The sequence below is a fragment of the Kryptolebias marmoratus genome, linkage group LG17, assembly GCF_001649575.2.
Source record: "Kryptolebias marmoratus isolate JLee-2015 linkage group LG17, ASM164957v2, whole genome shotgun sequence".
NCBI lineage: Eukaryota > Metazoa > Chordata > Actinopteri > Cyprinodontiformes > Rivulidae > Kryptolebias > Kryptolebias marmoratus.
In genome coordinates this window covers 24,773,854-24,801,510 of record NC_051446.1, presented here as the reverse complement: position 1 = coordinate 24,801,510, position 27,657 = coordinate 24,773,854, and the positions used below count along the sequence as shown (strand labels likewise).

General features: G+C 42.8%; 3 protein-coding genes across 9 annotated transcripts; 1 reads left to right on the top strand and 2 right to left on the bottom strand.

The window, feature by feature from the left end:
- Positions 1-127: 127 nt before the first annotated feature.
- Positions 128-18,332, bottom strand: fbrs (fibrosin). 6 transcript variants are annotated; one of them, XM_017436507.3, is made up of 18 exons: positions 16,760-18,332; positions 14,755-14,931; positions 14,464-14,490; positions 14,340-14,369; positions 13,919-13,967; positions 12,297-12,645; positions 11,958-12,190; positions 11,318-11,559; positions 11,196-11,240; positions 10,360-10,458; positions 9,989-10,072; positions 9,797-9,835; positions 9,158-9,229; positions 8,927-9,080; positions 8,647-8,745; positions 8,418-8,501; positions 3,728-3,944; positions 128-2,869 (listed from the first exon to the last, which is right to left on the bottom strand). In XM_017436507.3, the coding sequence occupies exons 1-18, from the start codon at positions 17,060-17,062 to the stop codon at positions 1,357-1,359; spliced, it is 3,816 nt and encodes a 1,271-aa protein (XP_017291996.1). In that variant the 5' UTR covers positions 17,063-18,332; the 3' UTR covers positions 128-1,356. The 6 variants fall into 6 exon arrangements, with proteins under 6 accessions (XP_017291996.1, XP_017291997.1, XP_017291999.1 ...); XM_017436508.3 differs by having other exon boundaries at positions 9,989-10,057; positions 16,760-18,331; XM_037980612.1 differs by having other exon boundaries at positions 1,357-2,869; positions 11,958-12,184.
- Positions 18,333-19,366: 1,034 nt separating this feature from the next.
- mrm1 (mitochondrial rRNA methyltransferase 1 homolog (S. cerevisiae)) lies at positions 19,367-21,280 on the bottom strand. Its single transcript, XM_017436506.3, has one exon. It carries the CDS (start codon positions 21,067-21,069, stop codon positions 19,891-19,893), a length of 1,179 nt encoding a protein of 392 aa, XP_017291995.1. The 5' UTR covers positions 21,070-21,280; the 3' UTR covers positions 19,367-19,890.
- A 627-nt stretch (positions 21,281-21,907) lies between these two features.
- chmp2a (charged multivesicular body protein 2A) lies at positions 21,908-25,936 on the top strand. 2 transcript variants are annotated; one of them, XM_017436497.3, is made up of 6 exons: positions 21,908-22,062; positions 24,016-24,183; positions 24,270-24,449; positions 24,538-24,668; positions 25,041-25,102; positions 25,183-25,304. In XM_017436497.3, the coding sequence occupies exons 2-6, from the start codon at positions 24,016-24,018 to the stop codon at positions 25,302-25,304; spliced, it is 663 nt and encodes a 220-aa protein (XP_017291986.1). In that variant the 5' UTR covers positions 21,908-22,062. The 2 variants fall into 2 exon arrangements, with proteins under 2 accessions (XP_017291986.1, XP_037836994.1); XM_037981066.1 differs by lacking the exon at positions 21,908-22,062 and having other exon boundaries at positions 25,183-25,936.
- The last annotated feature ends 1,721 nt before the right edge of the window (positions 25,937-27,657 follow it).

Sequence of the window (27,657 nt, the reverse complement as noted above, 5' to 3'; positions counted from 1 at the left end):
TAGATTTTAATTATTCAATCCTCTAACAAACATCAGTCACCTGGAAACACTTACCTGCGATTAAAAAACATTATACTGTTTAGTGTTTTGAACTGATTTACAATGAAAAAAGACCCACACAACAAAGTAAACAACAATTCATTTAATAATTATTCTTTGTGGTCTCTAGGGGAGGGTTTGAAAGGTATAAAATGGTCATAATAAAATATCCGACCCAGTCTTTTCCCTCTCAGGACACCCACTGTCTCAGTTGCATTTTCACACGTCCTTTTGTTTTGTTTTGTTTTCTTGTTTTTAATCAGTTCTTTAGCAGATGTTTCACTTTTTTTCGTGTATATAACTTATTTTTTTGTTGACGAAACGACTCAACAGTTCAATGTACAAGTCTCCCACAGTCCCAACAAACGGCGCTCAACCAACTTGTTCTCAGCTTCGCTCAGTTCCTCGAACGGATAAGGCTTTTAAACGTCCACAAGCACTGAAAAGGTTCCCGTGAAGCAAGCCTGTAGCGTGAGAGTGCTGGTTGACAACCAAACAATGACAAATAACATAACAATGAATATATTTATTATTATAGAAGATAATTAATGTTACGAATAATAATTACAAAGGCAATTTCTCTAGACTACTATAATCTGGTCCTGCTCATATAGTCAAGAGGAAACTGGGAAACAGTTAAAGGAAGCTCTAAAACACTGTTCAGTGTAGCACAGTTCATTGTTACCATACGCCCCGCTGAAAACAAAAACCAGCCAAACACCAACAAATGATCAGGAAAAGGTGGATTTTTGGGTAAACCAGGAAACTGAGGTAAGTAATCTGTCTTTTCTCAGAGACAGACACAAAAACAGGAAAAAGCACCACCTTACTGACGTTTTTTAAAAAACCCTTCTACCTGATTTAAGCTGACCGGAGGGTGCTAAAATATCCTATAAGTGAAACCAAGTTAAAGATGAAAATGTGTATTTAAGGTGTCTAACTCTCTGGAAGTGATTCCCAATACACCCCGGAAAAGGCTTGCTTAAAAGCATGGATCATAAATCACCCGAAAAAACAAAATCTGTCTTCTTACAGCTTTAAAAACAAAAATACACCAAGGATGCACAGAAACCATGTACCTTTAAATTGCACTGATAAAACCAACAAGCATATTGTGAGTCTTGCATTTTCATCCCAACCATCAACTCCAGCCTATCGTGGTTACTTTTTATCGTTCTTTTTTTCCTTGGGGGTTTGGAGCTGGTTTGGTTGCGTAACTGGGAAGGTTTAGTAGTCTACGAGAGGAAGAGTGGACAGGTTGAGAGCAGCACAGTGATCCTGACATTTCCCTTCATCTCCTCCAGTGTTGTCCCAGTACTATCTGGACTCTCCGTCTTTGTGGGTGCTGTACAGCGCCAGCTCGCCGGGCCCGCCCAGTCTTGAACCACGGGGCGGCGTAGACGACCTACTGGTGATGGACGGAATGAGCGGAGGCGGCGCCCCCACAGACAGAGCTCCCACCAGATCCGCGGTGGTCTTCGACAGGAGGCCGTTGGGCATGTGGTGCGGGCCGATCGGGCCGAGACGAGAGTACAGGCTGGCGTGGTGCTGGGCAGCAGCGGCGGCTCCTGGGGGGAGGGGGTGGGGGAGAAGGCCATGATGGAGCTGCTCCAGGTGAGCGGCAGCCGGGCTGGAAAGATGAGAGCCAGGAGGGAGGTGCGGGTGGATCCCAAAGTAGCGAACGCGCTCAAAGTCTTCCCTCAAGATCTGGGCCCGCTCCTCGTCGATGAGCCCGCCACCCGGGGGTCCGAGCTGCGGAGGGCGCTCAAACGCCATCAGGCCGAACTCCGGGCGAACAGCAGAGGAGGAGGGATTGGAGGTAGAAATGGGAGGGTGCTGAGGTGCGGCGGCGGCGGCTGCAGCTACAGCTGCGACCCTTTCTGCCTCGAGGATTTGTCTCTGATGGAACAGCCGAGCCAGATGTGGACTCGACCGCAGAGCGATGTGTTCCGGGTGAAGTGCCAAAGCTTCCCTGCGATGCTGAACTGCTACCTCTCTCCAGGGGTCCCAGGTGAAGCTGTGTGAACCCTGGGGCGGGCCTTGAGGGTGACCGTGCGAAAAACGTTCCGGACCTACAACCAACGCTTCAATAGCCCTGGAGCGGTCCAGCAGGGGCAGGTGGGAGGGAGTGTTTGGAGTGGGTGGTGCGAGCGGAGTGGGTGTCAGCGACAGAGAGGAGGATGAAGGGGTGCCAGAGCTGTGGTGGTGTGAATGGCTGTTGGGGCGGTCAAAGCTGTGACCAGGCAGAGAAGGATGGAGAGAGCCTGAGTTGTTCTCTGGCTCCTCTTTCTTCTCCTCTTTGACTTTCACCGGCGGGAAAGGCAGACCTTTCGACAGAGGCGTTGTGGTGCGGTCAGACTTCTTGGCCTGAGACAAAGAAGCAGCAGAGGAAGAAGCTGTGGACGAAGCAGGGAGGTTACTGTCTCTTTGGGGGTGCGAGGGGTCAGCGTGGAGGCCGTGTCCCATCTGAGTCTGTGAGCGAGGGTAAAGGTCCAAAGGAGACGGGATTGAGCGGCTGGAAGGGGGCGGAGTAGTGAGCACAGAAGACGAGGAGGACCGTGGTCTGTCTCTGTCCGCTACTAAAGACGAGGAGCCAAGAGGGGGACCTCTCGAGGACACTGTAGGCATCGGCCTCTTGTCTCCATCTCGATCTCTCTCACGGTCTCTGTCTCTCTTTAGGCTGCGTGTCAGGTCGTCGATGAGTCCACCGCTCCCGCCCAGGGCGCTGCTGTGTCCGTTGATGTGTGAGACCGGGGTGCTACTGCGAGGCTTGAAGGAGGGGGCAACTGGAGACATTCTCACAGGTTGTCGGCCGTACAGCATGTTGTCTCTGCAAAACGAAACGAAGCATTTAACATGAAATACAAACATAACGGTTAAAAGAGAAGCCTCATTACGTGAACAGGACGTCAACTTCCAATTAAGGATGAATTGTGAAAATATGTACATTTTTCTCTTGGTGTTTAGGCCCATAAGCCAGGGGTGGGCAACCCTGGTCCTCAGGGCCACTATCCTGCAGGTTTTCCTTGTTTCTCTGCTCCAACACACCTGATTCAGAGGTTAAATCACCTCTTCTTGTTCTACAGAAGCCTGTTAATCACCCATTGATTCAAATCAGGTGTGTTGGAGCAGAGGAACAAGTAAAACCTGCAGGATGGTGGCTCTGAGGAGCAGGAATGCCCACCCCTGCTGTAACCCAACAAGAGAAAAGCTAACTTAGATGTTCAAGATGACAACAGAAAGTTTTTGCATTATTCTTTCATGTTACTGTGATCTACGGAGGTGTATACAGACCATTGACAGGAAAAAGTCATCTTTAAAGGCTTAAATCAGCCGAATGAACCCTGCTGTATTTGTTTCATTTGTTATTAGGCTACTATTATTCTATCTGAGGGTTATGGTTGGACTTTATCTGGGTTAACTATAAAAATAACAAGCAGTGTTTCAGTTGAAGCGGTCTGAGATGCGGTTTATGTAGCAGAACTGATTGAGCATCTTTCAATCCATCACAGTAAGAGTCTTAAAGACGGACTGAGTGCTGTTCTAAAAACTCTAAACATCTGAAGCTAATGAAAATAGCTTACATTATTGATCTTCAGTAAAACGGGCTGCAGCATAGACCAGGATTTTAGAGAGTATTTCAGGAACTCAGTGTTTGTGTTTGTTCCTTTAAATGTAAAAGTCTTACCTGTCCTTCTCATCCTTGATGTGGAGGATTTCCCTCCTCTCTCCGTCTTTCCCTCGGTCCCTCTCGTCTCTTTTATCGGCTCCTTTAGCCCAGCTGTGGGCTGCAGGGAAGCCAGAAGGGCCGCTGTGAAGACGACTCCACGCGTCATGATGGTTGGAGCTGGACAAGCCCCCGACTGCGTTGGGCGGTGGATCTTTAGGGCCGAACACAGAGCCAGCTACAGGCAACAGAGACAATTTACTGTTAGAAAAACACAGTGAAGCCGTTGATAGAAGAATCAGAGTTTACGACAGAAAGATGAGGACAGAAGACAGAAAGTTGTTGCTGTAAAAGTGACATAAATGCACATTTTGAACCGTACATGCATAACTACTCCTTCCATCTTGTGTAGCAAAACACAGTTCGGAAAAGTTCTTCCTGTTAGCATCTGCATAGATCCAACAAAGCAATTAAAAAGCAATAGTTACAAAAAACAAAGCAGATAAAAGTAAAACAAACAAAATAGATTTCTAAACTTGCTTGATAATTATCTACAGAAAGTTGTTTTGATAAAACTGTCCTTGCTAAATGTTCAGACTTCTCGTAGCCCTGTCAGTAACACAGTTTAGCGCTGGGAACGTTTTGTAATTCGCCCAGCTCCGTCTAGTTGATCAAACACAACTAAACATCGGGACGACTTCCCAACAGACCACAACCGCATTCCCGCTTCGCCAAAAAAGACGCTTCAGCCATCTTGTTAGCGGGGGCCGCGCCCAGTATGTGCAGCTACTGAAATTAACACATCCAACCTTGTGCTTGTAGTTCAATGACAAAGCTCTGCACAGCATTCCCAGCATGTCTCTGTGACAGCTGAGCTGTAGCTGTGCTACGAGACAGGAGAGAAAAACATTAAGGGGGGAGAAAAGCACTGATCACAGATTTCACAACACGTCTGAGTGGATGGGTCACGATACGTGGATTGGTAGATCAAATTTAATCCGAATCATTAAGAAACTACGACAAATTGCAACTGGAATTATCTTTCCACGAGGAAGGCTGAATGTCCATTAAATTCCTTCCAAAAGAGCTGCTGCACGATGAGACTTTTAGACTTTTAATATATTTAATAATCCTCTGCGACGCTTGGAGCGAAGGAATCCCGACAGAACAAAAACAAAAGATTTGATGGAAGCAGCAATAAATGAACTGAAACCAGAACTAAATGGGTTTTAACTCCTAAAATGGAAAATATGGACATGTTTAAAAGGCCTAAAATTGAGATTATTCAGTTTAAGACTGTTTAAAGATTCTGCAGTGACCCTGTAGGTCTGGTTTATAGTCTTTAAGGTAGAATCTCACAGAGCTGGTGGCTTTAAAATGTGAGAAAATAATCCATATTTTTGTTGCAGTCTGACTGGACCAGCAAGCCGCCGGACGCCCCCACGTTAACGGTAAAATGATGCACAAACCTGGACCATTTTTAAAAATAATGATTTATCATTAACGTTGCTTTTAGACCTGGACATTTGAGGCGGACGCCTCAGATGTTTTCTGTCAAAGAAGAATTTTCTGACAGCTTCTGCGCTTTAACATAAAACCTGAGTTAGAACCTGGAGCATTTTTGTTTGCCTCGGTCACGAGGACTGTTTCACTTTAAGGTTTAATCTTTAATCTGTAAAACACAATTTGCTCCTTTGAATCTAAAACCCAGAATTTAGTCTCCTGTCAGTTTCACTCCACCATCAAATTACAGATGGTTGTCTTCTCTAAAACTCGGTTCTTACTGCTACAGTTAATGGTCCACATGCACTTTCCCTGACCAGTTTTAGTCGACTTCTTTACCAAAATTCAGCCGTACACATTGGCACGTTTATTTCCAAACTTCCACAATAACTCAGCTCTACACAATAGCCACAGAAAAGTCAAAGTCGGTGACCTAACGAGGTGTTTAAGTATTTATCTCCAGCAGAAGGAGATCAGCTCTTCCAGTGAACTGAGAAAGCCCCTGACAGGAAGCGAAACATCTTCAGCTACAGGATACAAGTCCAGTTGGTTTATTTTATTTTATTTGCCAGGTCCTGGATGAACGGATGGGTTCACCTCGCCGAGCTAAAGAACGTAAAGAAGCAGCCTTTTATTTGTAGCTATATGTATTTTTTTGTTATGTTTTTACAAAAACATGCATCCATTATTCAGACGTGATCTTAGTTTACAACCTTTAATAAAAGCTACAATCTCTGAAACCTGTTTTGTGATAAAAGCATCAACTTGATCGTGAAGTTAGAAAAAGGAAAGTGGTTTCGAGTGGCAGAGACAACAAGGACAGATAGAACTAAAACAAGTTAATCAGAATTTTATTCTTGGTGCAAAGCTGTGAGTTTACCCCGTTCTAACCCCAAACACCACACGACAGACGAACCGCTTTCTGTTCTTTTCCTGTAGCTTAAAAACAAAAACCAAGGCTGTTTGTGTGTCACATAATCATCCCCGCCGAGTCTGTATTAATACAACGTTCAGGTGGCAGGCTGCTGCTGCTGCTGCTGCTGCTGATCTGTAAACGTGGACCACGGTGGCTGAACTTCGAGGCCACCTTGCTTTGCTGTAACTCCAGCGGTTATTTTCATCCATTTAATGAGCCGAAGCTTTGATTTCTATCATCCTCCTAACACTACATCGTGTTCAGATCAGTGCTGGAAGGACTCATTTTGTAGCACAACCAACCAAACAAACATTTAGCTTCAGCGTTTGAAATTAGCAACATAAAGTTAAAGTTTCTTGTGTTTTCCCAAACTGCAGAGGGCATGGGATATCTCATAATAGTTTCATTTAAGCATGCAAGTGATATAAAACAATCATAAACTTTTATTTATGGTTCACTTCTGCTCTGAAACTGTGTCGTAGGTAAGTTATAGGCACTTAGAGTCACATACCTCACCACTATGCAGCAGACTGCACCAACTGTTTCTACTTAGTACGTTTCCATAAACAGCAGATTATGGCTCACAGTTCCAAACTACGACAGTCCAGTGTTCCTGAGAAAAGCATTCAGGCGTTTCTGATGTGCCTTACTGTCATAACTAAGCATTATATTCGACTTTATTAAGCCTCGCCTTCTTTAGCTGCTTTATCAACTCTAACTTTAAAAAAAGTCTTCAGGATATGAAGCAAAGTCCAGTAAGTTTTTGTTCCTGCCTTTATTGTCTGAGGAAGAGGAGGAAAATCCACTTTTGCATCATTGTTTTGGTGATGTAATGACAGAAATGCAGACAGATACATCAAGCATGATTTGATTTCATCTCATCAGGTTCATTTTAGCTTCACATGAACTCGACTCGTGGTGAAGGTAGTGTCTCACTGGGCTGCAGCTGTCCGAGACTCAAACTTAACACAATATATGGAGAAAATACGCAAATTTTCTCATTGAATTCTGAATGTTTGCCAACAAAGCGAGCTGTAAGGCCTTTTTCTGCGTGGCCAGGTTTGGAAAATCAAGATTGTGTTTCCAAAAGTTGGAGTGGAGACCCTGATAAGGGTCAAAAACCACCGAGCGGGGTCTCTCAGATCATCTCATATGATTGCTTATGGTATATTTTCACTTTTATTGTTACAAAAAATAAAGAAAAGTTGTTGTAAATTAATCAAAATATCACAAGCTTTTTGTGGGTCAAAAAACAAAAGGTTTCTGGATTATATTATTATTATTTTATTGCCCATCTTGGCTGGTTTCGTACCATCCTTGGCAGCCGCATCTTTATAATTCAATCTGCTGCACCTTTGGACCAGTTTTTAGAATAATTATATTGCGTTTTTTAGACCTGGACATGTTTTCCACCCGTCTCCATCTCTTTGAGAGGAGCTGGAGACGTCCACAACAAAATCACGACGGGTTCCAGACGCTCGCAACAACTCTGATTATCATGGCAGAAAACTTTTCTGAACATGTTTAAAATTCAAGCGACATCTGAGAACACCCGCACGACTTCTCCTCGAACCCTGTTCTCTGACCAGACGCAGCCGAGTGAAATACTACCTTAAAAAAGGAAATAATTCCTGCTTCAACACAAGGGGAGAGAGAATTAAACAGACTGGTTAAAACGAGGCACTTTCAGGAAACCTGTAAACGCTTTAAAACTAAATTAACTTTGTTAAACGTTCCTGGCAGTTCTTTAATCCTCTGATTATTATCTCACAATGAATAATGTATGAGATAATAAAAAAGAAGCTAACATTGAACTGCTGATATTCCAAATACACAATGTCACATGTTTATATATCATAACGCTGGATGCAGTTCAGACTTCAGCTGTGAGGAACAAACCGTGATGCCTGTCCAGACACGATGCCAACATGTTTCCAAAGCTTCAGATTAATAAAAAAGTAAAGCTTTATTAAGTAAGTAAGCTTTATTTTTATAGCACTTTTCACAGACCAGGGTCACAAAGTGCAAAGGAGTGGAGGCCTGAAAAGAGCTCAGCATTATGAAACACCAGGCAGTGTTTTGTTGTTTTAATCCGTTAAAAATGAATTAGTCCAACTCTCCTCCTGTTTACCTGAAGCTTTATGTCCCCACAGAAAAACCATCCATGTGGTTTCAACAGTTTTTAGTTCTGAACGCCCATTTATGCTAAATATACACGTGACCTGTATGGATTTTAATAAGAACTATAGCTGAAAATATTGTTTTAAGCAAAATGAAACCACAAAAACTGACCCAGTGTCGGGCTGCCGAGTCCTCCAAAGGCACCAGAACCAAGAGCTCCCAGCGGAGCGAAGGGCGGGGATCGGCCGTACGGATCTAAAATAAATAATAATAATCCTCAGAGATGCTGAGTGGGCATAAATGTTTAACAGTATCAACATATTTAGAGCAAAATTAGGTAATTAAGAGAGAAAAATACATGAAAGAACCCATCAATGTTTTAAGAAAATTAAAATATTACCTGTAAAGCTTCTCCTACCTAAGTGTGCAGCCGGTGGGAGGAAAGAGGAGTGTGGTGCTGATGGAGACATGAAAGGAGCTGACGATGGATTGACTGCACCTGAAGGAAAGAAGGTAAAAAAACAGAAATCTGTCAAGAGAAAGATCATCGACTTCAAGGGAATGCTCAAAGAAATGAGGCCTGAAAGTCTGAAACTTCTTCTTGTAAGGAAATAAACACAGATGTCCAGGTTTTGCAGATTGTCAAACATTCTGCTTTGTTTTGTTTTTCAAGTATGGACCTGCAGCTGGGAAGAGATTGGGAGGTCTGGTCAAGTCGTGGGTTGGAGGCAGGGCTCCCCCCATGGGCCCCAGTTGGCCAAGACCCACAGCTCCGGGGAAACGGGCCAGCAGGTCGCTCCGGAAGTCCAGCTTGTGAGGATCGGCGTGCATCAGCTGAAGAATGAGCGGAGCGGTTTAACGCGGTGGTCACGGTTTTCACGACGAGCAGAAAGACGTCGACGAACACTTACCTTCACTTTCCTCTGGTGGCTCAAAATCATCCAGGCCACGTGCACGTGCATGGCGCACCACTTTCCTGGTTTCTGCACAGAAACCAACATTTCATTGTAATATTCTGTGAACGCTGCATGCACCACTTTAAAGCCTTTGAACACAGAGTCGATGTTCTTCTCGAAGGTCAGAAATGTCTCGTCTAGCCTCTACATGAGGTTGGAGCGAGCTGAAAGCTAGGCATGGGCCGGTTACCGCAGCGTTAAAGAGGAGGAGGGAATTCCCCTGAACCTTTATGCTCGTCCATCCATCGGATACCAGTCAGCCTTTCAGTAAAAGCAAACAAATCTTGTTTTTAAATTTTTGCTTTAATGCAGTCAGAATCTCCTACCGACCCATGCCTACTGCGCACCACTGTAGCTTTGGATATGCACACACACATATAAAAAGAGTGAAAATAAAGGAATATAAGAAAAGAAAAGCACATACATTATACAATGAGTGATTTTTAGGTTTGAAGTATCTAACTGGGTTTGCGAGGGCAGAGAACAGACCAGAAGCAGTTAGGATTACGAGTGAGATTAGTGCAGGATGAGTGAAGCAGTGAGACAGTAAAAAAGGCTGAGTCAAGAGATTCAAAAACATCTGTTTTTGCTTACATTACTGATTTTCAACGATGTCCCAAAAGGATCAGTTAGCTACAAGAGAACAAAAGTGCAAGACCACTTTAAACACATCTCACTGTTTGGGAATAAAAAGTCATGTTTTTCACTCTTTACTGCTCTGGCTAGGCCCGTGTTGCAGCACATCCTAAGTGGCGAATGTAAGCCGGGGCGGCTTGTCGTCCTTACCCGGGGGTCTTTGGGCTGCAGGTGGTGAGGCACGACCCCGAGTCTCGCCGTTATATCCGGAGCCGTTCCCTGAGGGACAAGAGGCTGTCAAACACAGCACAACACATGAGCCACACCTTACTCAGCTACACCCTTCAAATGAAGTCAAACCTGCTGTTTTATCCGCTTTGATGCAACGAGTCGTGTTTTTGATGCAACATGCAGCAGGTGAGCTATGAAAGGATTAGTGCTCCTAATTAAATGACTCTTAATGTCTGCGGCTCACGCTTCACCATGTCATCATTAGTCCCTCGGTGTGTGGGGGATCAAATAAACACTCACTTCAGCAAACCTCAACAATGTGAGGTAAAGAGAGGAGAGGTCTTTCTCACCTTTGGCTGAAACGCTCCCTGCAAAGAGCCAAAAGGTCCGGTGGGAGGAATCACAGGCTGAATACCCGACACAGAGGGCGGCGTGTACTGTGGAAAGAACTGTAACACAAAAAACACACAATTCAGTGACCATTAAAAGATCCAGGAAGTCAATTAAATCCCCGTCACTCTTGGGCAGTAACATTTATTTTATAAACTAACGGGGTGGAACGAGATTAAAAACGCCACAAGGTTTCTTGTCAAACACAAAAAATACCCTGAATTATTGTTAAACCAAACATGTCAGTCGAGCCGTGCAGACTCTGCAGCTACGTGCTGAAAGGAAGAGTCTCCGATGCACACTTATTTCACACGACAATTTACTAACAAGTAACCGTTTATTCTGCCAGATGAAAAAAAAAAGTTTGCCGTTTGATCAGATTTGTGATTTTGGCCTCTTGTGGTCACAGATTTAATGAGAAGTTGTGTCAGACTCCTCACCTCGAGGGCCGCTGACCTGGGAGTTTTAGGTTTTTCTGCTCCAACACACCTGATCCAAACTGTTTAATCACCTCCTCATCAAATCATCAGGTTCTCCAGGAGCACGGCAACAAGTCATCCATTTAAAGCAGGTGTTTTAAAGCAAGAACATCTAAAACATGCAGGAGAGCGGCCCCCGAGGAACGGAAGGTCACGAATGGTCGAAGAACCGTACTAAAATCCAACAAGAAAAATCTTTTTTTCTTAAAAATAATGTCCTGTTACACCCCTATAAACTAACACTCTGTTCCTGGGACTTTCTTTAATCACTCGGTGTAAGAAGTTCTTTGTTATCACCGTTTGGGAGAAATACTTACAGGATGCCGGTACAGTCCGTCCATCTTGCCCGGATACTTGTCAAACTGCAAACGAAAACATTGAGTAAGACATTTCAGAGAAAACTTGGAAAGGTCTCAGAAACATTCCCAGATGTTCTCACCACAGGCGGCGCGGTGGCTGAGGGGTGCAGGAAGGGCATGATGTGTTGGTGCGTGTGCGTGTGCTGGTGCTGGTGGTTGTGCTGATGGAACTGGAAGGCCATCGGGATGCTCATCTGGTTCTGAGACGTCCGGCCCGATGAGCTCGACGCGGAGCTCGACGCAGACGGGGCACCGGGTGTGGCGCGGCCAGTCGCTGTCGAGTTATTTTCAGCGCCTGGCACGCTGCGTCTGCCCTCACGCTCTGGGGATAACGAGAAGTATGAGACCATGACAGAATGATTAGCTGAAAATAAACCTTTAAGACACAAGACTCGGGTTTGACCAAAATAAAAAAAAAAAGACTACATGCAGCAGAAACCTTACAAATAAACACAGTCATGATTTTTTTAAGCGCTACATATATAATCTAAAGACAAGTCACACATACAGCTTCTGCTTTGTAGTGAGAACTGCTGTGCTAATAAGATTAGATCTCACTTCACCAATGTTCAACTTCCTCAACAGCCTCGACAAACCCAGACAACCACCAGAGGAAGTCTGACTTCGGCTTATTTTAGCAAGCTCTGCGTTACTCCGAGCGAACGAAACATCCCAACAGCCTGAAACGGCAGTGGAACGTGGCAGGTGTGTTCCCCGTACCTGCCGCCGTTGAGTTGGCAGGAGGCAGCAGAGGTGGAGGGGGAGGCAGACCGGGTGAGGACGTGAACAACGCCCCCGAGTTGGCTCGGGAGGGAGGCCGGAGGGGCCCCGAGGAGCCCGAACCCCGACTGTAGGGCAGAGAGACGCTAGTGGAAGGAGTTGGAGGCCGCATCGACGATGAGGAGGAGGCAACTGATGAAGCAGACGACGGAGGTTTGACTGGGGTGCTGCTCCTGAGAACACAGAGGTAGACAGAGACAAAAAACAAAAACAAAAAAAAAAAAAAAAGGAAATTAGGCACCGAAGACACTGCGATGCTGATAAATGACAGAAACAGACCTGTTGTAGATGGGGTGAGAGCGCGGAGGCAGAGGCAGGAGCAGTTTGGGTTTGGAGAGGGGCGGGCTGCCGTTGTGGCGAGTGCTGTTCCCGTTCATCGGGCTGGGCCGGGGGACGGCGCCCGACGCTGCGACCGGCGAGTGGGAAGACCGACGAGGAAGGTAAACTGAAGAGGTAGAAGAAGAAACCGGCTCTGGGAAGTGCGGCTCCAGGCTTTTCTCCTGACTTCGCTCCAGGCCGGACACTCGCGGGGTCACCATTAACCGCGACATCCCCCCGCAGCGCGCCGTCAGAGACGGGCAGGTTTTAGCCACGGATGTGCTCATGTTTGCAGGAGCGGGTTCCACAACTGGAAACAGAGGAACATCAATCAGTCCCACACATTACAGGAAATTATACAGTTTCTACATTTACATTCAATTATTTCTATTTTATATCACATCTGGGCTCTTTTTACCTCACATAAGAATAATTTAAGTTTTACATAAATTACCTTCTTATAACATCATAAATTAATCATCAAAACTCTTCCTATGGTTTCAAAAGTAGTAAAAACATGAAATAAAGGAGCTACAATAAAAACTCTGTAAATACCAAACATTAAATCCTGGATAGACACAAAGATCATCTTTAGGGTCGAAGTGGAGCCGTCATGAACAACTAAATATCTGCGTTCAGCACATCTGTGCAGGAGAATAAGAGCCGTGTTTTCATTTAAATTTAAAGAAAACTGATCCTTTATCAGAAAACGAAGTTTCATGAAGCCACAATGTGGATCTGGAACAAATCAATAGACCACTGTTAATTTCTTCTAATTGAGCGAGGAAAAGAAGGGCTCAGTTTTGGTTTTACCAACATAAGGGATGCAGAGGGTTTTTCCCAAACAGGGTTCAGGCGTGGATGAAGGACCGTCAGATCCAGATCCCTCCCCCGTTGAAAATGTGGAATGTGAGGAAGAGGAGGATGGATAAGCCCTCAAACAGAGCGGAGCTGATTGAGATTCTGCGCCGGGAGTCGCAAAAAGTCACCAAAAATAGCGACGTGAACAACTGACGGCATCAAAAATCAGGATTACGGCACCAAAGTGTGTTACTGAATGTAGTTAGTTCGGTTTTAATCTAAACTGGTTTGTTCCAACTGGAGGAAACTTCTCGATGCTTACATTTATTTAACATGATTCTGTTCAACGTTAGAGCCGTTCGTTTGTTTACATTCAAAGCATAAAGACTGAGTGTTAAAGGTGCGGTGAAAGGTAAATATCATGCCGTAGTGAAGTTTGCACAACAGCCATGTTTCCAGGATTATTATTTTGACGATTTTGGAGTTGCTGTTATTCAGAAAATAATTTAAATCGTTTCTCAGTTATATAAAAAAAGGCAGCTTTATAAAACCTGACGACGTAAAACTTTGTACTTACTGGCATGAAATGATAACACCAAACTGAAACTGATTCATTTTTGTTTTCTTCTATAACCTACTGACATTTCTTCCAAATTTTAAATTAAAATCTTGTCATTTAGAGCCTTTATTTGCAGAACAGCAGAATTGGTTTGTTCATACCTCAAATAACGCAAAGAAAACAAAGTTTTATTCGTTTTTAGAAGCTATAATCCTATTTTTACCTTTTCTAGTGCTGACGGTGAACACTGGATCCATCTCATTATCGGAGGCCTGAAGAGAGAAAAATGAAGATGAGTGAAGAGCGATGGTCAATAATTTGGAAACAAAAAGTTAGTGTAACGAGGGCGCTGCAGCACCACAGGACAGGAAGGTTAAAAAAATAAATAAAAACAGATCTCATGTTTATGTTTCAATAACATTTTGATAATATTGAGTTCTTTAAATCTGGCATATAAGCTAACATCATTATTATTTAATACACAACTGTTTAGCTTATTAGAATTGGGTCATTACACAAGTCCATACGCAGAAAAGACTAAACGATCCCACGACTATTCTGTGTCTATAAAAGGCTCTTTCAGTAAAAACTGTGACGTGTAAATTACCAAACAATAAATGCTGTGACAAGCAAACAGTACACACCTTGTCTCCTGCATCACTCTCAGTGTCACACTAACAGAGGAAAAAACAAACAGAACTGGAATTAGCATCTATGAAAGTATTAATTATACACAACATTTATTTTTTTAATTTGAGTCAAACTTACAATGTAGCCCGTCTCCAGGTGTGGACCCTGGGAACAAAAAGGAAAATATGAACCTGAACAGCTCACAGTTTTAAATGATTTTAAACATCACTGAGTTTTAACTTAATGTTTGTTTTTCCCGGTTATGAGGAGTCATCTAACTGCTTAATTTCTTAAACCCAAGAATCAGAGACGTTGCTCAACAGCCTGAGAGCGAACCAGTTCGACTTGCTCTCTTTGTGCAGCAGGAAGTGCAGGTCACTACAAAACTACAAACACGGCTGTTTGATCAGGAATTATCTCAGTCTTCACCTCGATCTTCCTCCTCTTGTTTCTGCTCTTCTTCCAGCAGCTGCTGGAGTAGCTTTGCGGGGCTCCTTCCTCGGGCTCCGACAGAGGCCCGCCGCCATTTTCCTCCGGGCCTCTCTTTCCCTTGTTCCTCCTGCCCAGCATGTCAGTGCGCTGACTGGGCTTCAGAGAACAGTCCATCTGAGAAGAAGGGAGGAAAATGACTTTTAATGTCTACAAAATGGCACAAAATACAGATGTGTCACAACAAGAAAAAGGCGAATTACACGCAGATACAGTAAAGCATTAGAAAATAACTGATGTAATGGATTAGTCTGAATAAAACCATCATTTTGTCTGGTTATGAGCACAAATACAACATTTTTGGTACTTATAGCTTCTCGCCAGTCTTTGGGCTGCTTTTAGCTACTTTAAGTAGCTCATAGTATACTTCAAGATGCAATCAGACACTCAAACAGACCCCGTAAAAACATTCAGTCACAAGTTTCTGTCTTTGCAGCTTCCTCCTGGGGTCAGATGAGAAATAGAGGAACTGTGCGATAACCACCGTGTTACAAAATAGAAAGAAGAAGCACCTCTGTGTCGTGAAACCATTATTCTTCTCACCCTTCTCCTACTCAGTACTAGAAAGTATCAGGCAACAAACAAAAAGCCAGGCTCAAAATTAAAAAAAAAAAAAAGGTAAAATTACTGCTTTAACAATCCTGTGCTAACAGATAAAACTGATGAATGTTTGTATTTTCTTTAGCTTTACAGAAACCAGTAAGTTTTCTATGAGTCGTTCTAAAATCCACTTTAAAGTCAAGTTTAAAAGCACAAAATTATTTAAAAGGATCACCAGAATGTGAGATAACGACGCCTTAATTCAGTTAGTAGATAAAAACGACACATGCGTTCATTTGGTTGAATGTTCTGTTCGTTAGCAACATTTATTTTGAAAGTACAGTGAGTTTTAAAACAATGTCTTTTTTTTTTAAAATGGCTGCTGCTGGGACTGAGAAGAAACGTAATTTTCTTACCAGCATGCTCTGGTAAGTCTCGGCTGATCTACAGTTACCGGTCTCTGGCGGTAACCAATCGGCAAACCTGAAATTTGCTGGTTGATTTGACTGGAAAATCCAGCCGGCCGGGAGAACAGAGGGTCTGTTTGAGTGTGTGCGAACGTGCAGCTTTACAGCACAAATTATTTGCTTTTCCATCTCGATGCAAGAAACACAACCGGGCAAACTGTAATTAAATGTTAGCCAGGGTCAGAGTTTACTTCACAGACATACTTTTATCTTGTAATAATGTGGAGAAAACGCAACGTGATTGATGTGGCTGAAATTTAGCGAAGAAACTGAAAGCTAAACGTAGCTAAAAGCAGCAAAAAGACGCCAAAATGGAGCCAGTTTGCTAAAGCGGATCTCAAACAGATCAATGTTTTTAAAGGAACTGATGTGAAGAAGCATCTGTAAATAAAGTGGAGTTTGTTAATTATTATAAAACGAGTACAAAAGTTAAAAAAACAGAACCCATTTCCTAAATGAGCTGAACGTTTAGGTATATGAATAGCTAAAATAGCACAAAGAATGCAGAAAAATAAACAAAACAGGAAACAATAGTGTAATACTGGGTTTCTGTTTTGATGTCTTTAACTGTTTAATTTGAGGTACCAGCTGAAAGAATACACATTTCAACTCTTATTATCCTTTCTTTACTAATGAGCCATTTAGCAGCTCATCAACACCTCCCAGAATTAGAGCATGAATAATTAAACAATCTCCTAAACCTGTCACTACAGATACCTTGGGGTTTGGGCTGGAGTGAATTGCTTTCTCCAAAATGGTGTCAGAGATAATGAGTTTAATGTGCAGGCTTTCATACCTTTGGCTTCAAGATTTTAAAGAAATAACAGGTATATTTGAGGTGTTATAGCGGGTCAAAACATGTCACATTAAGGAGTGATCAATCAGGGTGAGAGGCAGCTGATGGCGGAAGTTAAACCCCCAGATGATGATGTTTTTACCTCCAGAGCCTCCAAGCTGATGAAGCTCGCAATCGCGAAGCCGTCGATGATGTCCTCCTCGCAGGACACGGACTCCCTCTTCCTCCGACGCGGAGGCCTGTGTCTCCCGAACCCGGGCCGGCATTCTCTCCCGCCGGGACCCAGGACGCTGTTCGCCCCGCGAGCCTCCCGGTCGGAGCCCGAGGACAGGGACGTGGCCCGCTCCTCGGCCAGGTCCACCCTCCTCCGCCGCCGCTCCCTGTCGCGCTGCGACCGGGAGCGGCGGTTGTGTCTGAGTCCGGCGCTTCGGCTCGGGCCCTCCATGCTCGAACGCCGCCTCCCCTTTGTAACTCCGATAGGACCAAAGGCACTTTACTCGAGTCCCGGTCCGGTGGAAGGCACCGAACCGCCGGAAAACAAAACAATAATAGCAAAAAAAAAAAAAAAACAGAAAAAAGCCCCACACCACCGATGCAGGCCCTGAACGGGAGCCCCCGTTAAAACGGCGTTAAAGGAACCAGCGGCTCTTATTTACCGTCCTCAGACAACAGTCCACTGGCACCAGTGCCCGTCTTTCTACGAAACTTTAGTGTCATTTCAATAAATCCGAACACAGACTTATATCCAGGACATAAAGATGTCAGGACATACCTGATCCCGTCTCCAACTAATAGTCACAAAACACATGTAAACAAAAAAAATAATAAGGTATCGAACAGGATATATTACCAAATAAAAACCTCGTTAAACGCTGGGCTAAACCAGATATTTACACTGATAAACGTAACACCTAAATTATAGTTAGCTGATAATATAAATGTGTAAGTGGTAGTTTTGACAACTAAAGTTAATTCCAACTAGTTTAAAGAGCTGTCTAGTTAGGGCTTGTTGACGTTAGGTCAGCGGTTAGCTCTTTATGCTAGCTCGGCTAACGCGATATAATACAACATTTTCGGACAGCGATTTAAGAACATAAACTGTACCGTTACAACGTATCCGGGAAGTCCGACAAGCCGACAGGTTAATTTGGAAGCTAACTAATTAAAGAAAAGCACATTTTTTTTCCTCCTGTCGAGACGTTGATGGCCGATGGTTGAATTCCCATCACATCAAAAGAAAGACGTAACGTTAGCACTGCGGCTAGTGTTAGCCGGTTAAACCAGCCGCAGGAATCCTTCAGATGTTAAACATACGCTGTAATTAAAATGTAAATCATCTACAGAATATTAACATCCCGCATAATCACAAGGAACTTTCTATTCGGTCTCCATTTGGAACAAGGAGAAAAAAAAAAGATTAAGGCCCAAATTTCAAAGCCTCGGTGTCGATTTCCAGGGTGTCGGTCCGACTCGAGCCCCCCGTTGGGCTGGGCAGCTCCTTCATGCAGCCTCTTTTTTTATAATCCAGTGTTTGGCAGAAGGTAAACCGTCTGCCCGTCGTTTCCGGCCTCCTAACCTCGGAGTCCGGAGAGAGAAACAGCGCGGCTGCTGCTCGGCCACAAGTTTCCACGGAGCTGGGAATTAATGGTGAAAATGAGGGAGACACAACCCTTGTCTGTCAGCCGTGCTGCTGTGCATTGTGTGCCGCTCTTCTTCCTCAGTCATCATCAGGCAGGCTGGCCGGAGCTGCGCTCGACCGTACCGCCCCCTGGTGGCGACAGCCGGAACTACTTTATAAACACTCACACATACAAAACACATTTCTGCAATAAAATAATAAATGAAAATAGAATTATAATTCATAATAATATAATAATTAATTTCACTCAGTCTGTACTGATGAAATATGATGACAATTCCCCAAATTTTAACATAACTTTGTAAAAATCTAAACTCAGAAAAATCTATTCGAACGGCATAAAAAATGTAAAGAGAACGAAGATCAACAGAAATGTTAAAAGCTGCTGCCAATGGCTCATTAGGGTCAACTACACACCTGTGTCTGTCACTCTCTGACTGGCAGACTAAAAAGTAAGCCTCAAACACACAGTCGTTGTTTGAAAACTGAGTCGGATCTTTGGTCCAATGTGCACATTTTTGTTTCTACAATGCTTTATGTAGGAGATATGACAAGATAAAAAAAAGACTCCCTCATTTTCAGTTTTGAAGAAAAAGAAAGCTATAGTAAAAGTAAACTCCAAGGAAGCTTTGGTGTGAATTCTCTTCATTCTGGGGAGATTTAAGTAAAAAGAAAAATCACAATTTAGTCAGTCAGAGACACACTGGGAGAAAGAAGAGAAAAATGCCAAAGTTTTGTGTGTGTACCAGAACAATTTGCAGAAATAAGAGGAGTTTGTTGGCAAATAATCGGAAACAGGTTAGTGTGGCATCATCAACTGTCAGCTGCACATCCTGTGGAAAAATCTGTGATTGTGTAAAAACCATTGAAGATATCAAAGTACCAGTTCAGACAAGTAAATTCTAACTTTCTGTGGCTTGCTTAAATTTTAAATGGAGTTTCTGCTGTGATCTATATATAAACTACAGAGGTTTAAACAGGGTTGGGCTTGCTCATTAGTTAACCTAAAGTCATAGCACGCTATTCCTGAATGAGAGGCACGTTTTGATGTTTAATTTGCATGTTTTTTTATGGAGAGACAGGACAAAAGTAGCAAACAGGGTGCTTCAGTGCAGAAAGTAATTATTGGATGTACATCTACCTTTTGGATCCAAGTTAATAGCAAAATATATCATTACCAACAGGACAGGTTTTAGTGAAACTTGTAGAAAGTAATGATAAGACATCAGATTAACTTTAAGATGGCTGCCACAATTAATCAACCTTAACAACCACAATAAGGCTGTAATTTGGTGAATTTTACAGATACTGAGCTCAAGTTTGGTGTGGTAGTAGCTGAAACTCATCCCCAACATATTCCAACACTAACTGATTGAGCACAACATTTTACAAGGTTTGACCAAAATGTCTGTAAACTTAGAAGATCTAAGTTTAAACCTCTAAAACGGAAGGTGGTGGGTGATATGCATTTCTTCAGGGAATGCTGGGCTTTTATTTGTTAGTTTTTGGACACAAAGGAAGAAGATACGTGTACTTTGCTCCGTCTCTTTAAAGGTTTTAATGAAAAGCAGAATACCATCAGCCTTATCTTTTCACAGTGAAACATTAAACTTTATGCACGTCCAGATGTGGTTTCACGGAGTCTTATTCCCAGCTCTTTGCTGCGATGAACATCTGGGCGAGTTCCTCTCGTGCAGCAGAGAGTGCAGCAGGATGCCTGTGGCCACAGAGACGTTCAGGGACTCGATGCCCGGAGACAGGTCCCTTCCAGCTGAGATGGTGAGCAGAGTTTGGCACAGAGACAGCAGCTTATGGGACAGCCCCTCCCCCTCGCCACCCATCAACAGCATCGTGGGTTTGGACATGTGAAAGTCTGAACACGGGACAACAGGAACGTGGAAGTCCTCCGTCTCTGCTCCGACCGTCCCGACCACCTGCCAGCCCTGCGCCGCCCTCAGCTTCAGCAGATCCTCCAGGTTTTCGTGCCCGTACACCTTCATCACCTCCATGACGCCCGAGCTGGCCTTGCTGACCACAGGAGACAGAGGACAGCTGTGGTGAAGGCTGCTGATGACCCCGTCCACACCGAGGAAGTAGGCGGAGCGCAGGATGGCACCGAGATTCATCGGGTCCTGGATTCTCTCCAGGACCAGCCACAGAGGGACCCCGGAGGCCCGTTTAGGTTCAGAGTCCACAGTAAGAAAGCTCAGCGGACTCGCTTGTAGACAAACTCCTTGGTGGACTCCTCCGGAGGACATCTTGTCCAGATCTCTCTTGCTGACCCGGCAGATTTGGACTCCTCGTCGATGAGCCTCCTCGCACGCCTTCACCACAGACGCCCTCTGAGAGGTCTCGCCATCTTTCACAAACAGTCCGTAGGCCTTCCTTCGACCCTGAGTGAGAGCCAGGAGACAAGGAGCCACGCCAAAAACCACCTCATGCGTCTCTTTTTTGGAGTCCAGCGCTGTCTTTGGTCTCACCTGCCTCTCCCTGTCTTCAGGGAAATCTTCCAGACAGAGTTTCCTGAGTTCAGATGAGATTCCGGAGACTTCTCCCTTCCTCTGATTCTGCAGCAATGAAGTCTTGATCTTGGAGGACTGACTCTGGGATGACCTCCTGAAGTCCTGCATTCCTTCAGACTTCTGTTTTGGACTCAACGACTTTCTGAGGCGTCTCCTCACATGAGAGTCCACGTTTCTGTCCTCTGAACTCAGGAGACGGGCTGTGAAATGATAAGAAGCTCTGGAGGTGGACACCAGTGTCTGCAGGTTTCTACAGCAAACAAGATGGAACTTGTGCTGATAGACCCACATTTTAAAATGTCCAAAACCAATCAATCCGTCTCAGTAAAACTTGCCTGAAATGTTCGTTAATCCACAAATGAATCCCCGATTTAGGATATTTTACAAACAATCCCTCACGATAAGTTAAATTCTCATGTTTCTCCCTATGTTCAACATTAAGATCAATGGCAGAAGCACGTTTGTTGCGTTTACTCTGCTGCGCATGCGCAAATAGGCAAAAATCAAGCAGCGCGTTTTCTGACCGGATGTCTAGAGGTTTTCCTTTTAAAAATAAAAGTTTATTGTGTAGTTTTAATGGAAAAACAGTGAAGTTAGAAATTTAATAGATTTTTTTTAATGAAAGAACTTAATTAATTAAAGTATAAGTGCATCAGTATATAAGGTAATAACTCAATTCTGTAACTCGATTTTTAAAGAAATGTCAGATCAACAAAAATATCCATGAAAATCATCATAAACTAGAAGATTTTCTAGTTTTAATAGACATATATACATGGTAAAAATACAAAGACTAGATGAACAGTAACCAAACAAAAAATAAAAAAAAACTTTCAGACGCAGTAAGATATTTAAAAACCATTAAAAATATTTTTTACTTCTTAAATTGACAGTGACAATTTCTAATACAACTAATACAATTTTAAATCAGAGTTTGTACTGTTGATTTAACATTTTGACATAAACATTATAAATTAGTATTTTAAAAAATATTTAATTTACACCTGTTAAGAAAATAGTTACTATTTTATTTTTGAAAGTCTACGCTGTGTATTCCGGTTTCTTGGTAACGTGACGCAATGACGTAATGGCAAAGTTGACGTCTTCTTGGGCGTACGCGGCTACGTCACTTACCGGAAGCGCAACAGTCTCAATGCGGAAGTGCTGTGAGGAAAACAAACAGCCCTTTTTTATTTTACGGATCGAGTTTTTTTGAAGAAGACGCCCCGAACTCCGCGGTTCTTCTGGGTTTTTCTGTCCCCCCGCCGACGAGTGTAGTTTACGGTGAGTGTACCGACTGGGTTCGGTCCGTGGGGCAGCTGTCACGGGTTCAGAGAGGAGAAGAACCGAACCGAACCAAACGGAGGTGAAATTAGACCTCAGGCCTTTGGTCACATAACTAACTGCTGAGTAATACAGATAAAAGAAGGGTAAGGATAATGTTAAATATCAGTTTAATGTGACCTTACGGGGGGGACTGGTTAACTTTTTAAAAGGTTCAGGTGGAAATCCCCTCATTTATTTTACTACTTCCTAAATATATTAAATAAAATATAAGTATTGGACAGTAAAACATCTAATTATGATGTTTGAGTAACAGATTTAGTCATTTAAAGTCAAAACCCAGGCTGTGACATTCATTCTTGTCATAAGACTTTAAGGATATTTTTAAACCTGATGGATTTATATTGAATAAATAAATAATGTTTTGTGATTATAAATAATAGGGTTGGGGACAGTGTCAGAAATTAGTTAAATGTGATTTAAAGCAGGTAACTTCTCAGTCATCATCATCATCTTTTTTTATTATTATTAAAGTGAATAGAAAATACCTGCCTTCATACATGAAGCTGACTGTAAATAAACTCTAACGCTCCGTTTTAATAATCAGATTTATTCTTTTTATTTTTATCAAATATTACCACTAAATCTAAACCCTTTAAATATCTTAAAAAGATTTATTGTTACTGTGATGGGAAACAGAAAAGGGTATATTAAAAAAAAAAAAAAAAACAGGAGCTGCAAACCAAAGTATAAGAGACTTTTTTAATAAAATAAGTTATTTAATTAGCTTAGTTTTAAATTTTGAATAATTCCTTCTGATTTATGATTAGACTAATTAGTGCAGTTTAAATATGTTTGTAAACTTAAATCACTGAGGGTCTAAAGTGCACAAAAATAAACTCATCTGTGTTTTAATTTTGAACTTGATCTTGGTGTTTAACATTAAATATCTTGAGCTTTTTCCTTGTTAAATAAAAACTGACGGATGTTTAAAGTATTTATAGGACGCTGTGTGTGAAATCACAGAAAACCTAAAGATTTTAAAGTATGTCATCAGTCTGGCGTTGAGTGACTCAGCACTTTCCTCTTATTTCACTTAAAGAATTAATTTTAGCTTCAGTGTTTCAAAAAAAGGTTCAATTAACATTAGAGCTGTTATTGTAGGAGAATAAATTTTATTAATTTAAGATGCCTTTTGTTGTTTAAATGCTTCTTGCTCTAAGTTGGTTTGTTGTTTCTGAAGTTACAAAATCTGGAGAGATTAGTTTTGTTTTTTAACGGAAGAAGCTGAAACGGCTCCATTAAAGCTAAAAAAGAAGCAGAACAGTAGCTAAAACTGGCTAAATGTTAAAGTAGCTAAGTGCTAGTTAAAATCCGAAAGAAGCAGGCGGCTTTTTAAAAGCTTAAACACTCGTTAAAAAGTAACAACAGGAAGCTAAAAGCTAAAACACCCAAATGCTAGCTAAAAATATCAAAGGCTAACTTGAAGCTACAAGTATCAAAATGTTAGTTAGAAGCTAAAAGTGGTGAAAATATTTTGAGGCTGAATGCTGAAACAATAGCAAAAGGCTAGCTATAAGCTAAAAGTAGCAGAACAATAGCTAAAAGCTCACAGTAGCATAAGAAGACAAAACAGATTTGAATGAGAATAAAGGGAGTTTTAGGAGATTTCAGTGCATTTCTGAAGGGCAAAAGTTTGTATTTTTAACCTCCTAAGACCCGAACGTTTGTGCATTTTTAATTTGTCTTTGCTGTTTGGACCTGACTGACCTGAAGGAAAGATAAGGACATGTGATGTCCACATGTGTGGACAGCAGGTCCTCAGAGGTTAAAGATTTGTGCAGAACAAAGTTCTTCATATCATGTTCCCCTTCTTCTTTTTCTTTTGACCTCTTCAGACGCCATAAAGGTTCCATATTTATATTTTTCTACGTTTTGTTTTTCTTTAACCAGATGGAGTTTCTGTTCGGGAAGAGGAAGACTCCGGAGGAGATGCTGAGGCAGAACCAGAGAGCGCTCAACAGAGCCATGAGAGAACTGGACCGGGAGCGAATGAAGCTGGAGCAGCAGGAGAAGAAGATCATTGCCGACATCAAGAAAATGGCCAAACAGGGACAGATGGTGAGGCGGAGGAGGAGGCGGAGCTCGTGGCGCCGTGGCTGAAGAAGAACGTTGACGGCGTTTGGTTTTGTTTTCGGTCTCCGCAGGACGCGGTGAAGATCATGGCCAAAGATCTGGTTCGCACGCGGCGCTACGTGAAGAAGTTCATCATGATGAAGGCCAACATCCAGGCGGTCAGCCTGAAGATCCAGACGCTGAAGTCCAACAACAGCATGGCGCAGGCCATGAAAGGAGTCACCAAAGCCATGGCCACCATGAACAGACAGGTGTGTGTGTGTGTGTGTGTGTGTGTGTGTGTGTGTGTGTGTGTGTGTCGGCTTCCTGTGTCTGACGAGACGGTTTCCATTCCTGCAGCTGAAACTGCCGCAGATTCAGAAGATCATGATGGAGTTTGAGCGACAGAGCGAGCTCATGGACATGAAGGAGGAGATGATGAACGACGCCATTGACGACGCGATGGGGGACGAAGATGATGAGGAGGAAAGGTAACATTTAGCCCTTCACAAACAAAACACCGAGACGAGTCGTTTACAAGAAGTCCATGAATCAGATTATTTTCTAACGTTGAGTTTGGACCCACATTTCAGAATTGCATCAATATATTTATAACTGCTGGATTAACTCTTTCAAACTGATAAAGTTTAAGGACCTTTTTATGTTTGATTTCATATTTTGCAAAGTTTACTTTAAAAAAAAACAAATATATGTCAAATAAATTATGCAAATTAAAGAGTTTTGATGCTTTTACTTTGAAAACTCCCGTACGTTTTGGCTAATTTCTGATTGAAGGAGGTGTGGAGCAGCAGAGAAAACCAGAGGATATAAAAGTAAATGATTTGTTTGTGCTTCTCCTGCAGCGACGCCATCGTGTCCCAGGTGCTGGACGAGCTTGGCCTCAATCTGTCCGACGAGCTGTCGAGTAAGAAACAACAACCGCAGCAGAATTATCCCCGCAGCGCCTCGCGCCGCCCTGACCTCGCTTGTTTCTGTGCGTTTCAGACCTCCCGAGCACCGGGGGCAGCCTGTCGGTGGCGGGGGGGAAGAAGGAGGAGCCGCAGGCCGCCCTGGCCGACGCCGACGCCGACCTGGAGGAGCGTCTGAATAACCTGCGGAGAGACTGAAAGTTCGCCCGAACGCGTGTCTGAAAACAGGCCGGCTTTCTGTTTGAGTTTGTTTCATTTATCGTGTTTATTCTGTGTCTTATTAAAGAAAAATAACATTAAAACGATCAACATCATTCGTAGGTTTAGCAAATTCTCGACTCCTCCGGATGAAACATTTATATCTGTGTAAATAAGAATTCTTCCAAGCATGTTTTCATTGTTTAAATAAACACTAATTACAAAAAAATATTTAAAGAAGACCAAATAAAAGATGGTAATATTAAAGAAAGTCGAGTTTTATATGATTTAGACGTAAAGTTGGTGTATTTTGTATGAGGCGGGTTTGGTGTACTTTTTATCATCGTTAAAAACATTTTCAGCATTTTTAAAGATCTTTAGATACAAAAGCAGCCTGTTGGTAACAGAAAAAGGTCTGAATTTACAAACTGAGTGGTTTATTTTAGAAATGATGTGTAAGAAAAGGATTTGTGTTCATCTGCCTCGACGGGAAGACGCTGCTCGTTTCCTCCTGGTGACGATTCTGAGACCGGCGGCATTTTCACCACTTTCATGTTCATAAAGACTCCGTGGTGTTCATTCATTTATTTTCTTCATTTAATAAACATTTTTTCCAGAAATAAATAAATAACTCCCTGTGGTAGGGTTTTATTTTATACCCAGCTCCTTCCAGCGTGAATTATTTGAACACAAACCCTATTTTTAATTATTATGAAAACGTTTTGAATCAATATTGTGAACAATATTTGAAGGTATTTACATTCAAAATGGAGGAAAGTCAGAATTAAAGGGAGAATTCAGACCAGTGTTTCTCAAAGTAGGGGTCTGGACCCCACTGTGGGCCACAAACACCAAATTAAGAGTCCAAAGAAAACCTCCAGAAGTCTAAATTTAAAAGTAATTTCTTCTAACATTTTCACTATAATTGTTCCAAAAGATAAAAACAATAATTACACATTTTAAAAAGCAGACTAAAACGTGATTATGTTGTTATTTAATCAGTTTTAGCAACGTTCACGTCCTTCAGCTGAAGATATTTGTTGTTTTTTGGGGTCAAAGGTTAAAAAAATCCCTGATTTAGACACAAAGTGGGGTTCTGTGAGAAGGTGATGAGTAATTAATATCTTACCTGTTGTACATGGCTCTCTGAAAAGAGTTTAACTCTGACCCAACTGATGAGCTAACGGCTAGTGTGAGTGTAGCCGACACCAAAGGGACATCATGAAGACCAAGGAACTGTCCACGCAGGTCAACCCTGAACGTCCCACAGAGCTCCATTAAATGTTCGGAGACAGAGGAGACGGTCGTCCACCAAAACTCAGGGGGTGGACAAGGAGGACGTTCATCAGAGAAACATGACCCTGCTGGAGCCAGAAGATGGAGGACATGTCCACCTGTCCACAGGACGACCCGGAGCTCACAGAGATCAGCTTCATGGAGGAAAAATAAAAAACTGGACTGAAAAGATTTAACTTTTTATCCAGCCTGTCTGGAACAAATCTGCCTCTCATGATGCTGAGCACCGTCCCCACAGTGAAGCACGGCGGTGGCAGCATCATGCTGTGGAGATGTTTTTCATCAGCGGGTTCTGGATCGGTCCAGTCAAGCCCAGACCTGAGCCCGGCTGGTTTGGACACAAGCAGCACCAAACCTGAAGGAGCTGCAGCGGTTCAGTCCGGAAAGACGAAGCTGTAACCAGCAGCTCCTCGCAACACAGACCTGGACCTGGACCTGGACCTGGACCTGGACCTGGACCTGGACCTGGACCTGGACCCGGACCCGGTTCTGACCGATCGGATCAGTGTTCATTACGTCCACATCTAACGAGCTCAACAGACCAGCCGATGCTGATCTTCAGAAACCAGGGCGGCTGACGGAGATCGATTTTTCATTTTCAGCCCAAATGTGTTTTTTAATTTAACAAAATATAAAAATAATATGATTAACTTAAATAAATGTATATTTAACAACTCTTAGGAGAACTTGCACACTTAAAAGAGCTTCTTGGCTTAAAAAATAAATTGTAGCTACAGCAAACTGCTGCTGCATCTTCATTCAGCAGCTTTATTTATATATATTAAATATATTACTTATATTTGCTGGTGTAGATTCTCAGTCATCCAGGCCATGGTAAATTAAAAAAAAAGTTAAAAAACAAAAACAACTGGACTTCTATTCTGTAGCTGAAGACGTTTCGCTTCTCATCCGAGGAGCTTTCTCAATTCAGAAATAGAGAGTGTGGAGTTGAGCTTTTGAAGCTGAGATGTGATGTAAGCTGGATTGCTTGCAAATTGTTCTCACTCTCCTAACAATGGAGGCTCGTTAGAATCCTTGTTTGTCTGACTCACTGATG

Coding starts and splice junctions, on each gene's coding strand:
- fbrs (XM_017436507.3), bottom strand. CDS start 17,062: ATGGAGGGCCCGAGCCGAAGCGCCGGACTCAGACACAACCGCCGCTCC. Junction 12,646..13,918: donor CACCGTCAGCACTAGAAAAG/GTAAAAATAGGA, acceptor CTCTGTTTCCAG/TTGTGGAACCCGCTCCTGCA. Junction 11,241..11,317: donor CAGCCACCGCGCCGCCTGTG/GTGAGAACATCT, acceptor TTTCGTTTGCAG/TTTGACAAGTATCCGGGCAA.
- mrm1 (XM_017436506.3), bottom strand. CDS start 21,069: ATGTGGGTCTATCAGCACAAGTTCCATCTTGTTTGCTGTAGAAACCTG.
- chmp2a (XM_037981066.1), top strand. CDS start 24,016: ATGGAGTTTCTGTTCGGGAAGAGGAAGACTCCGGAGGAGATGCTGAGG. Junction 24,450..24,537: donor TGGCCACCATGAACAGACAG/GTGTGTGTGTGT, acceptor CCATTCCTGCAG/CTGAAACTGCCGCAGATTCA. Junction 25,103..25,182: donor TCTGTCCGACGAGCTGTCGA/GTAAGAAACAAC, acceptor TGTGCGTTTCAG/ACCTCCCGAGCACCGGGGGC.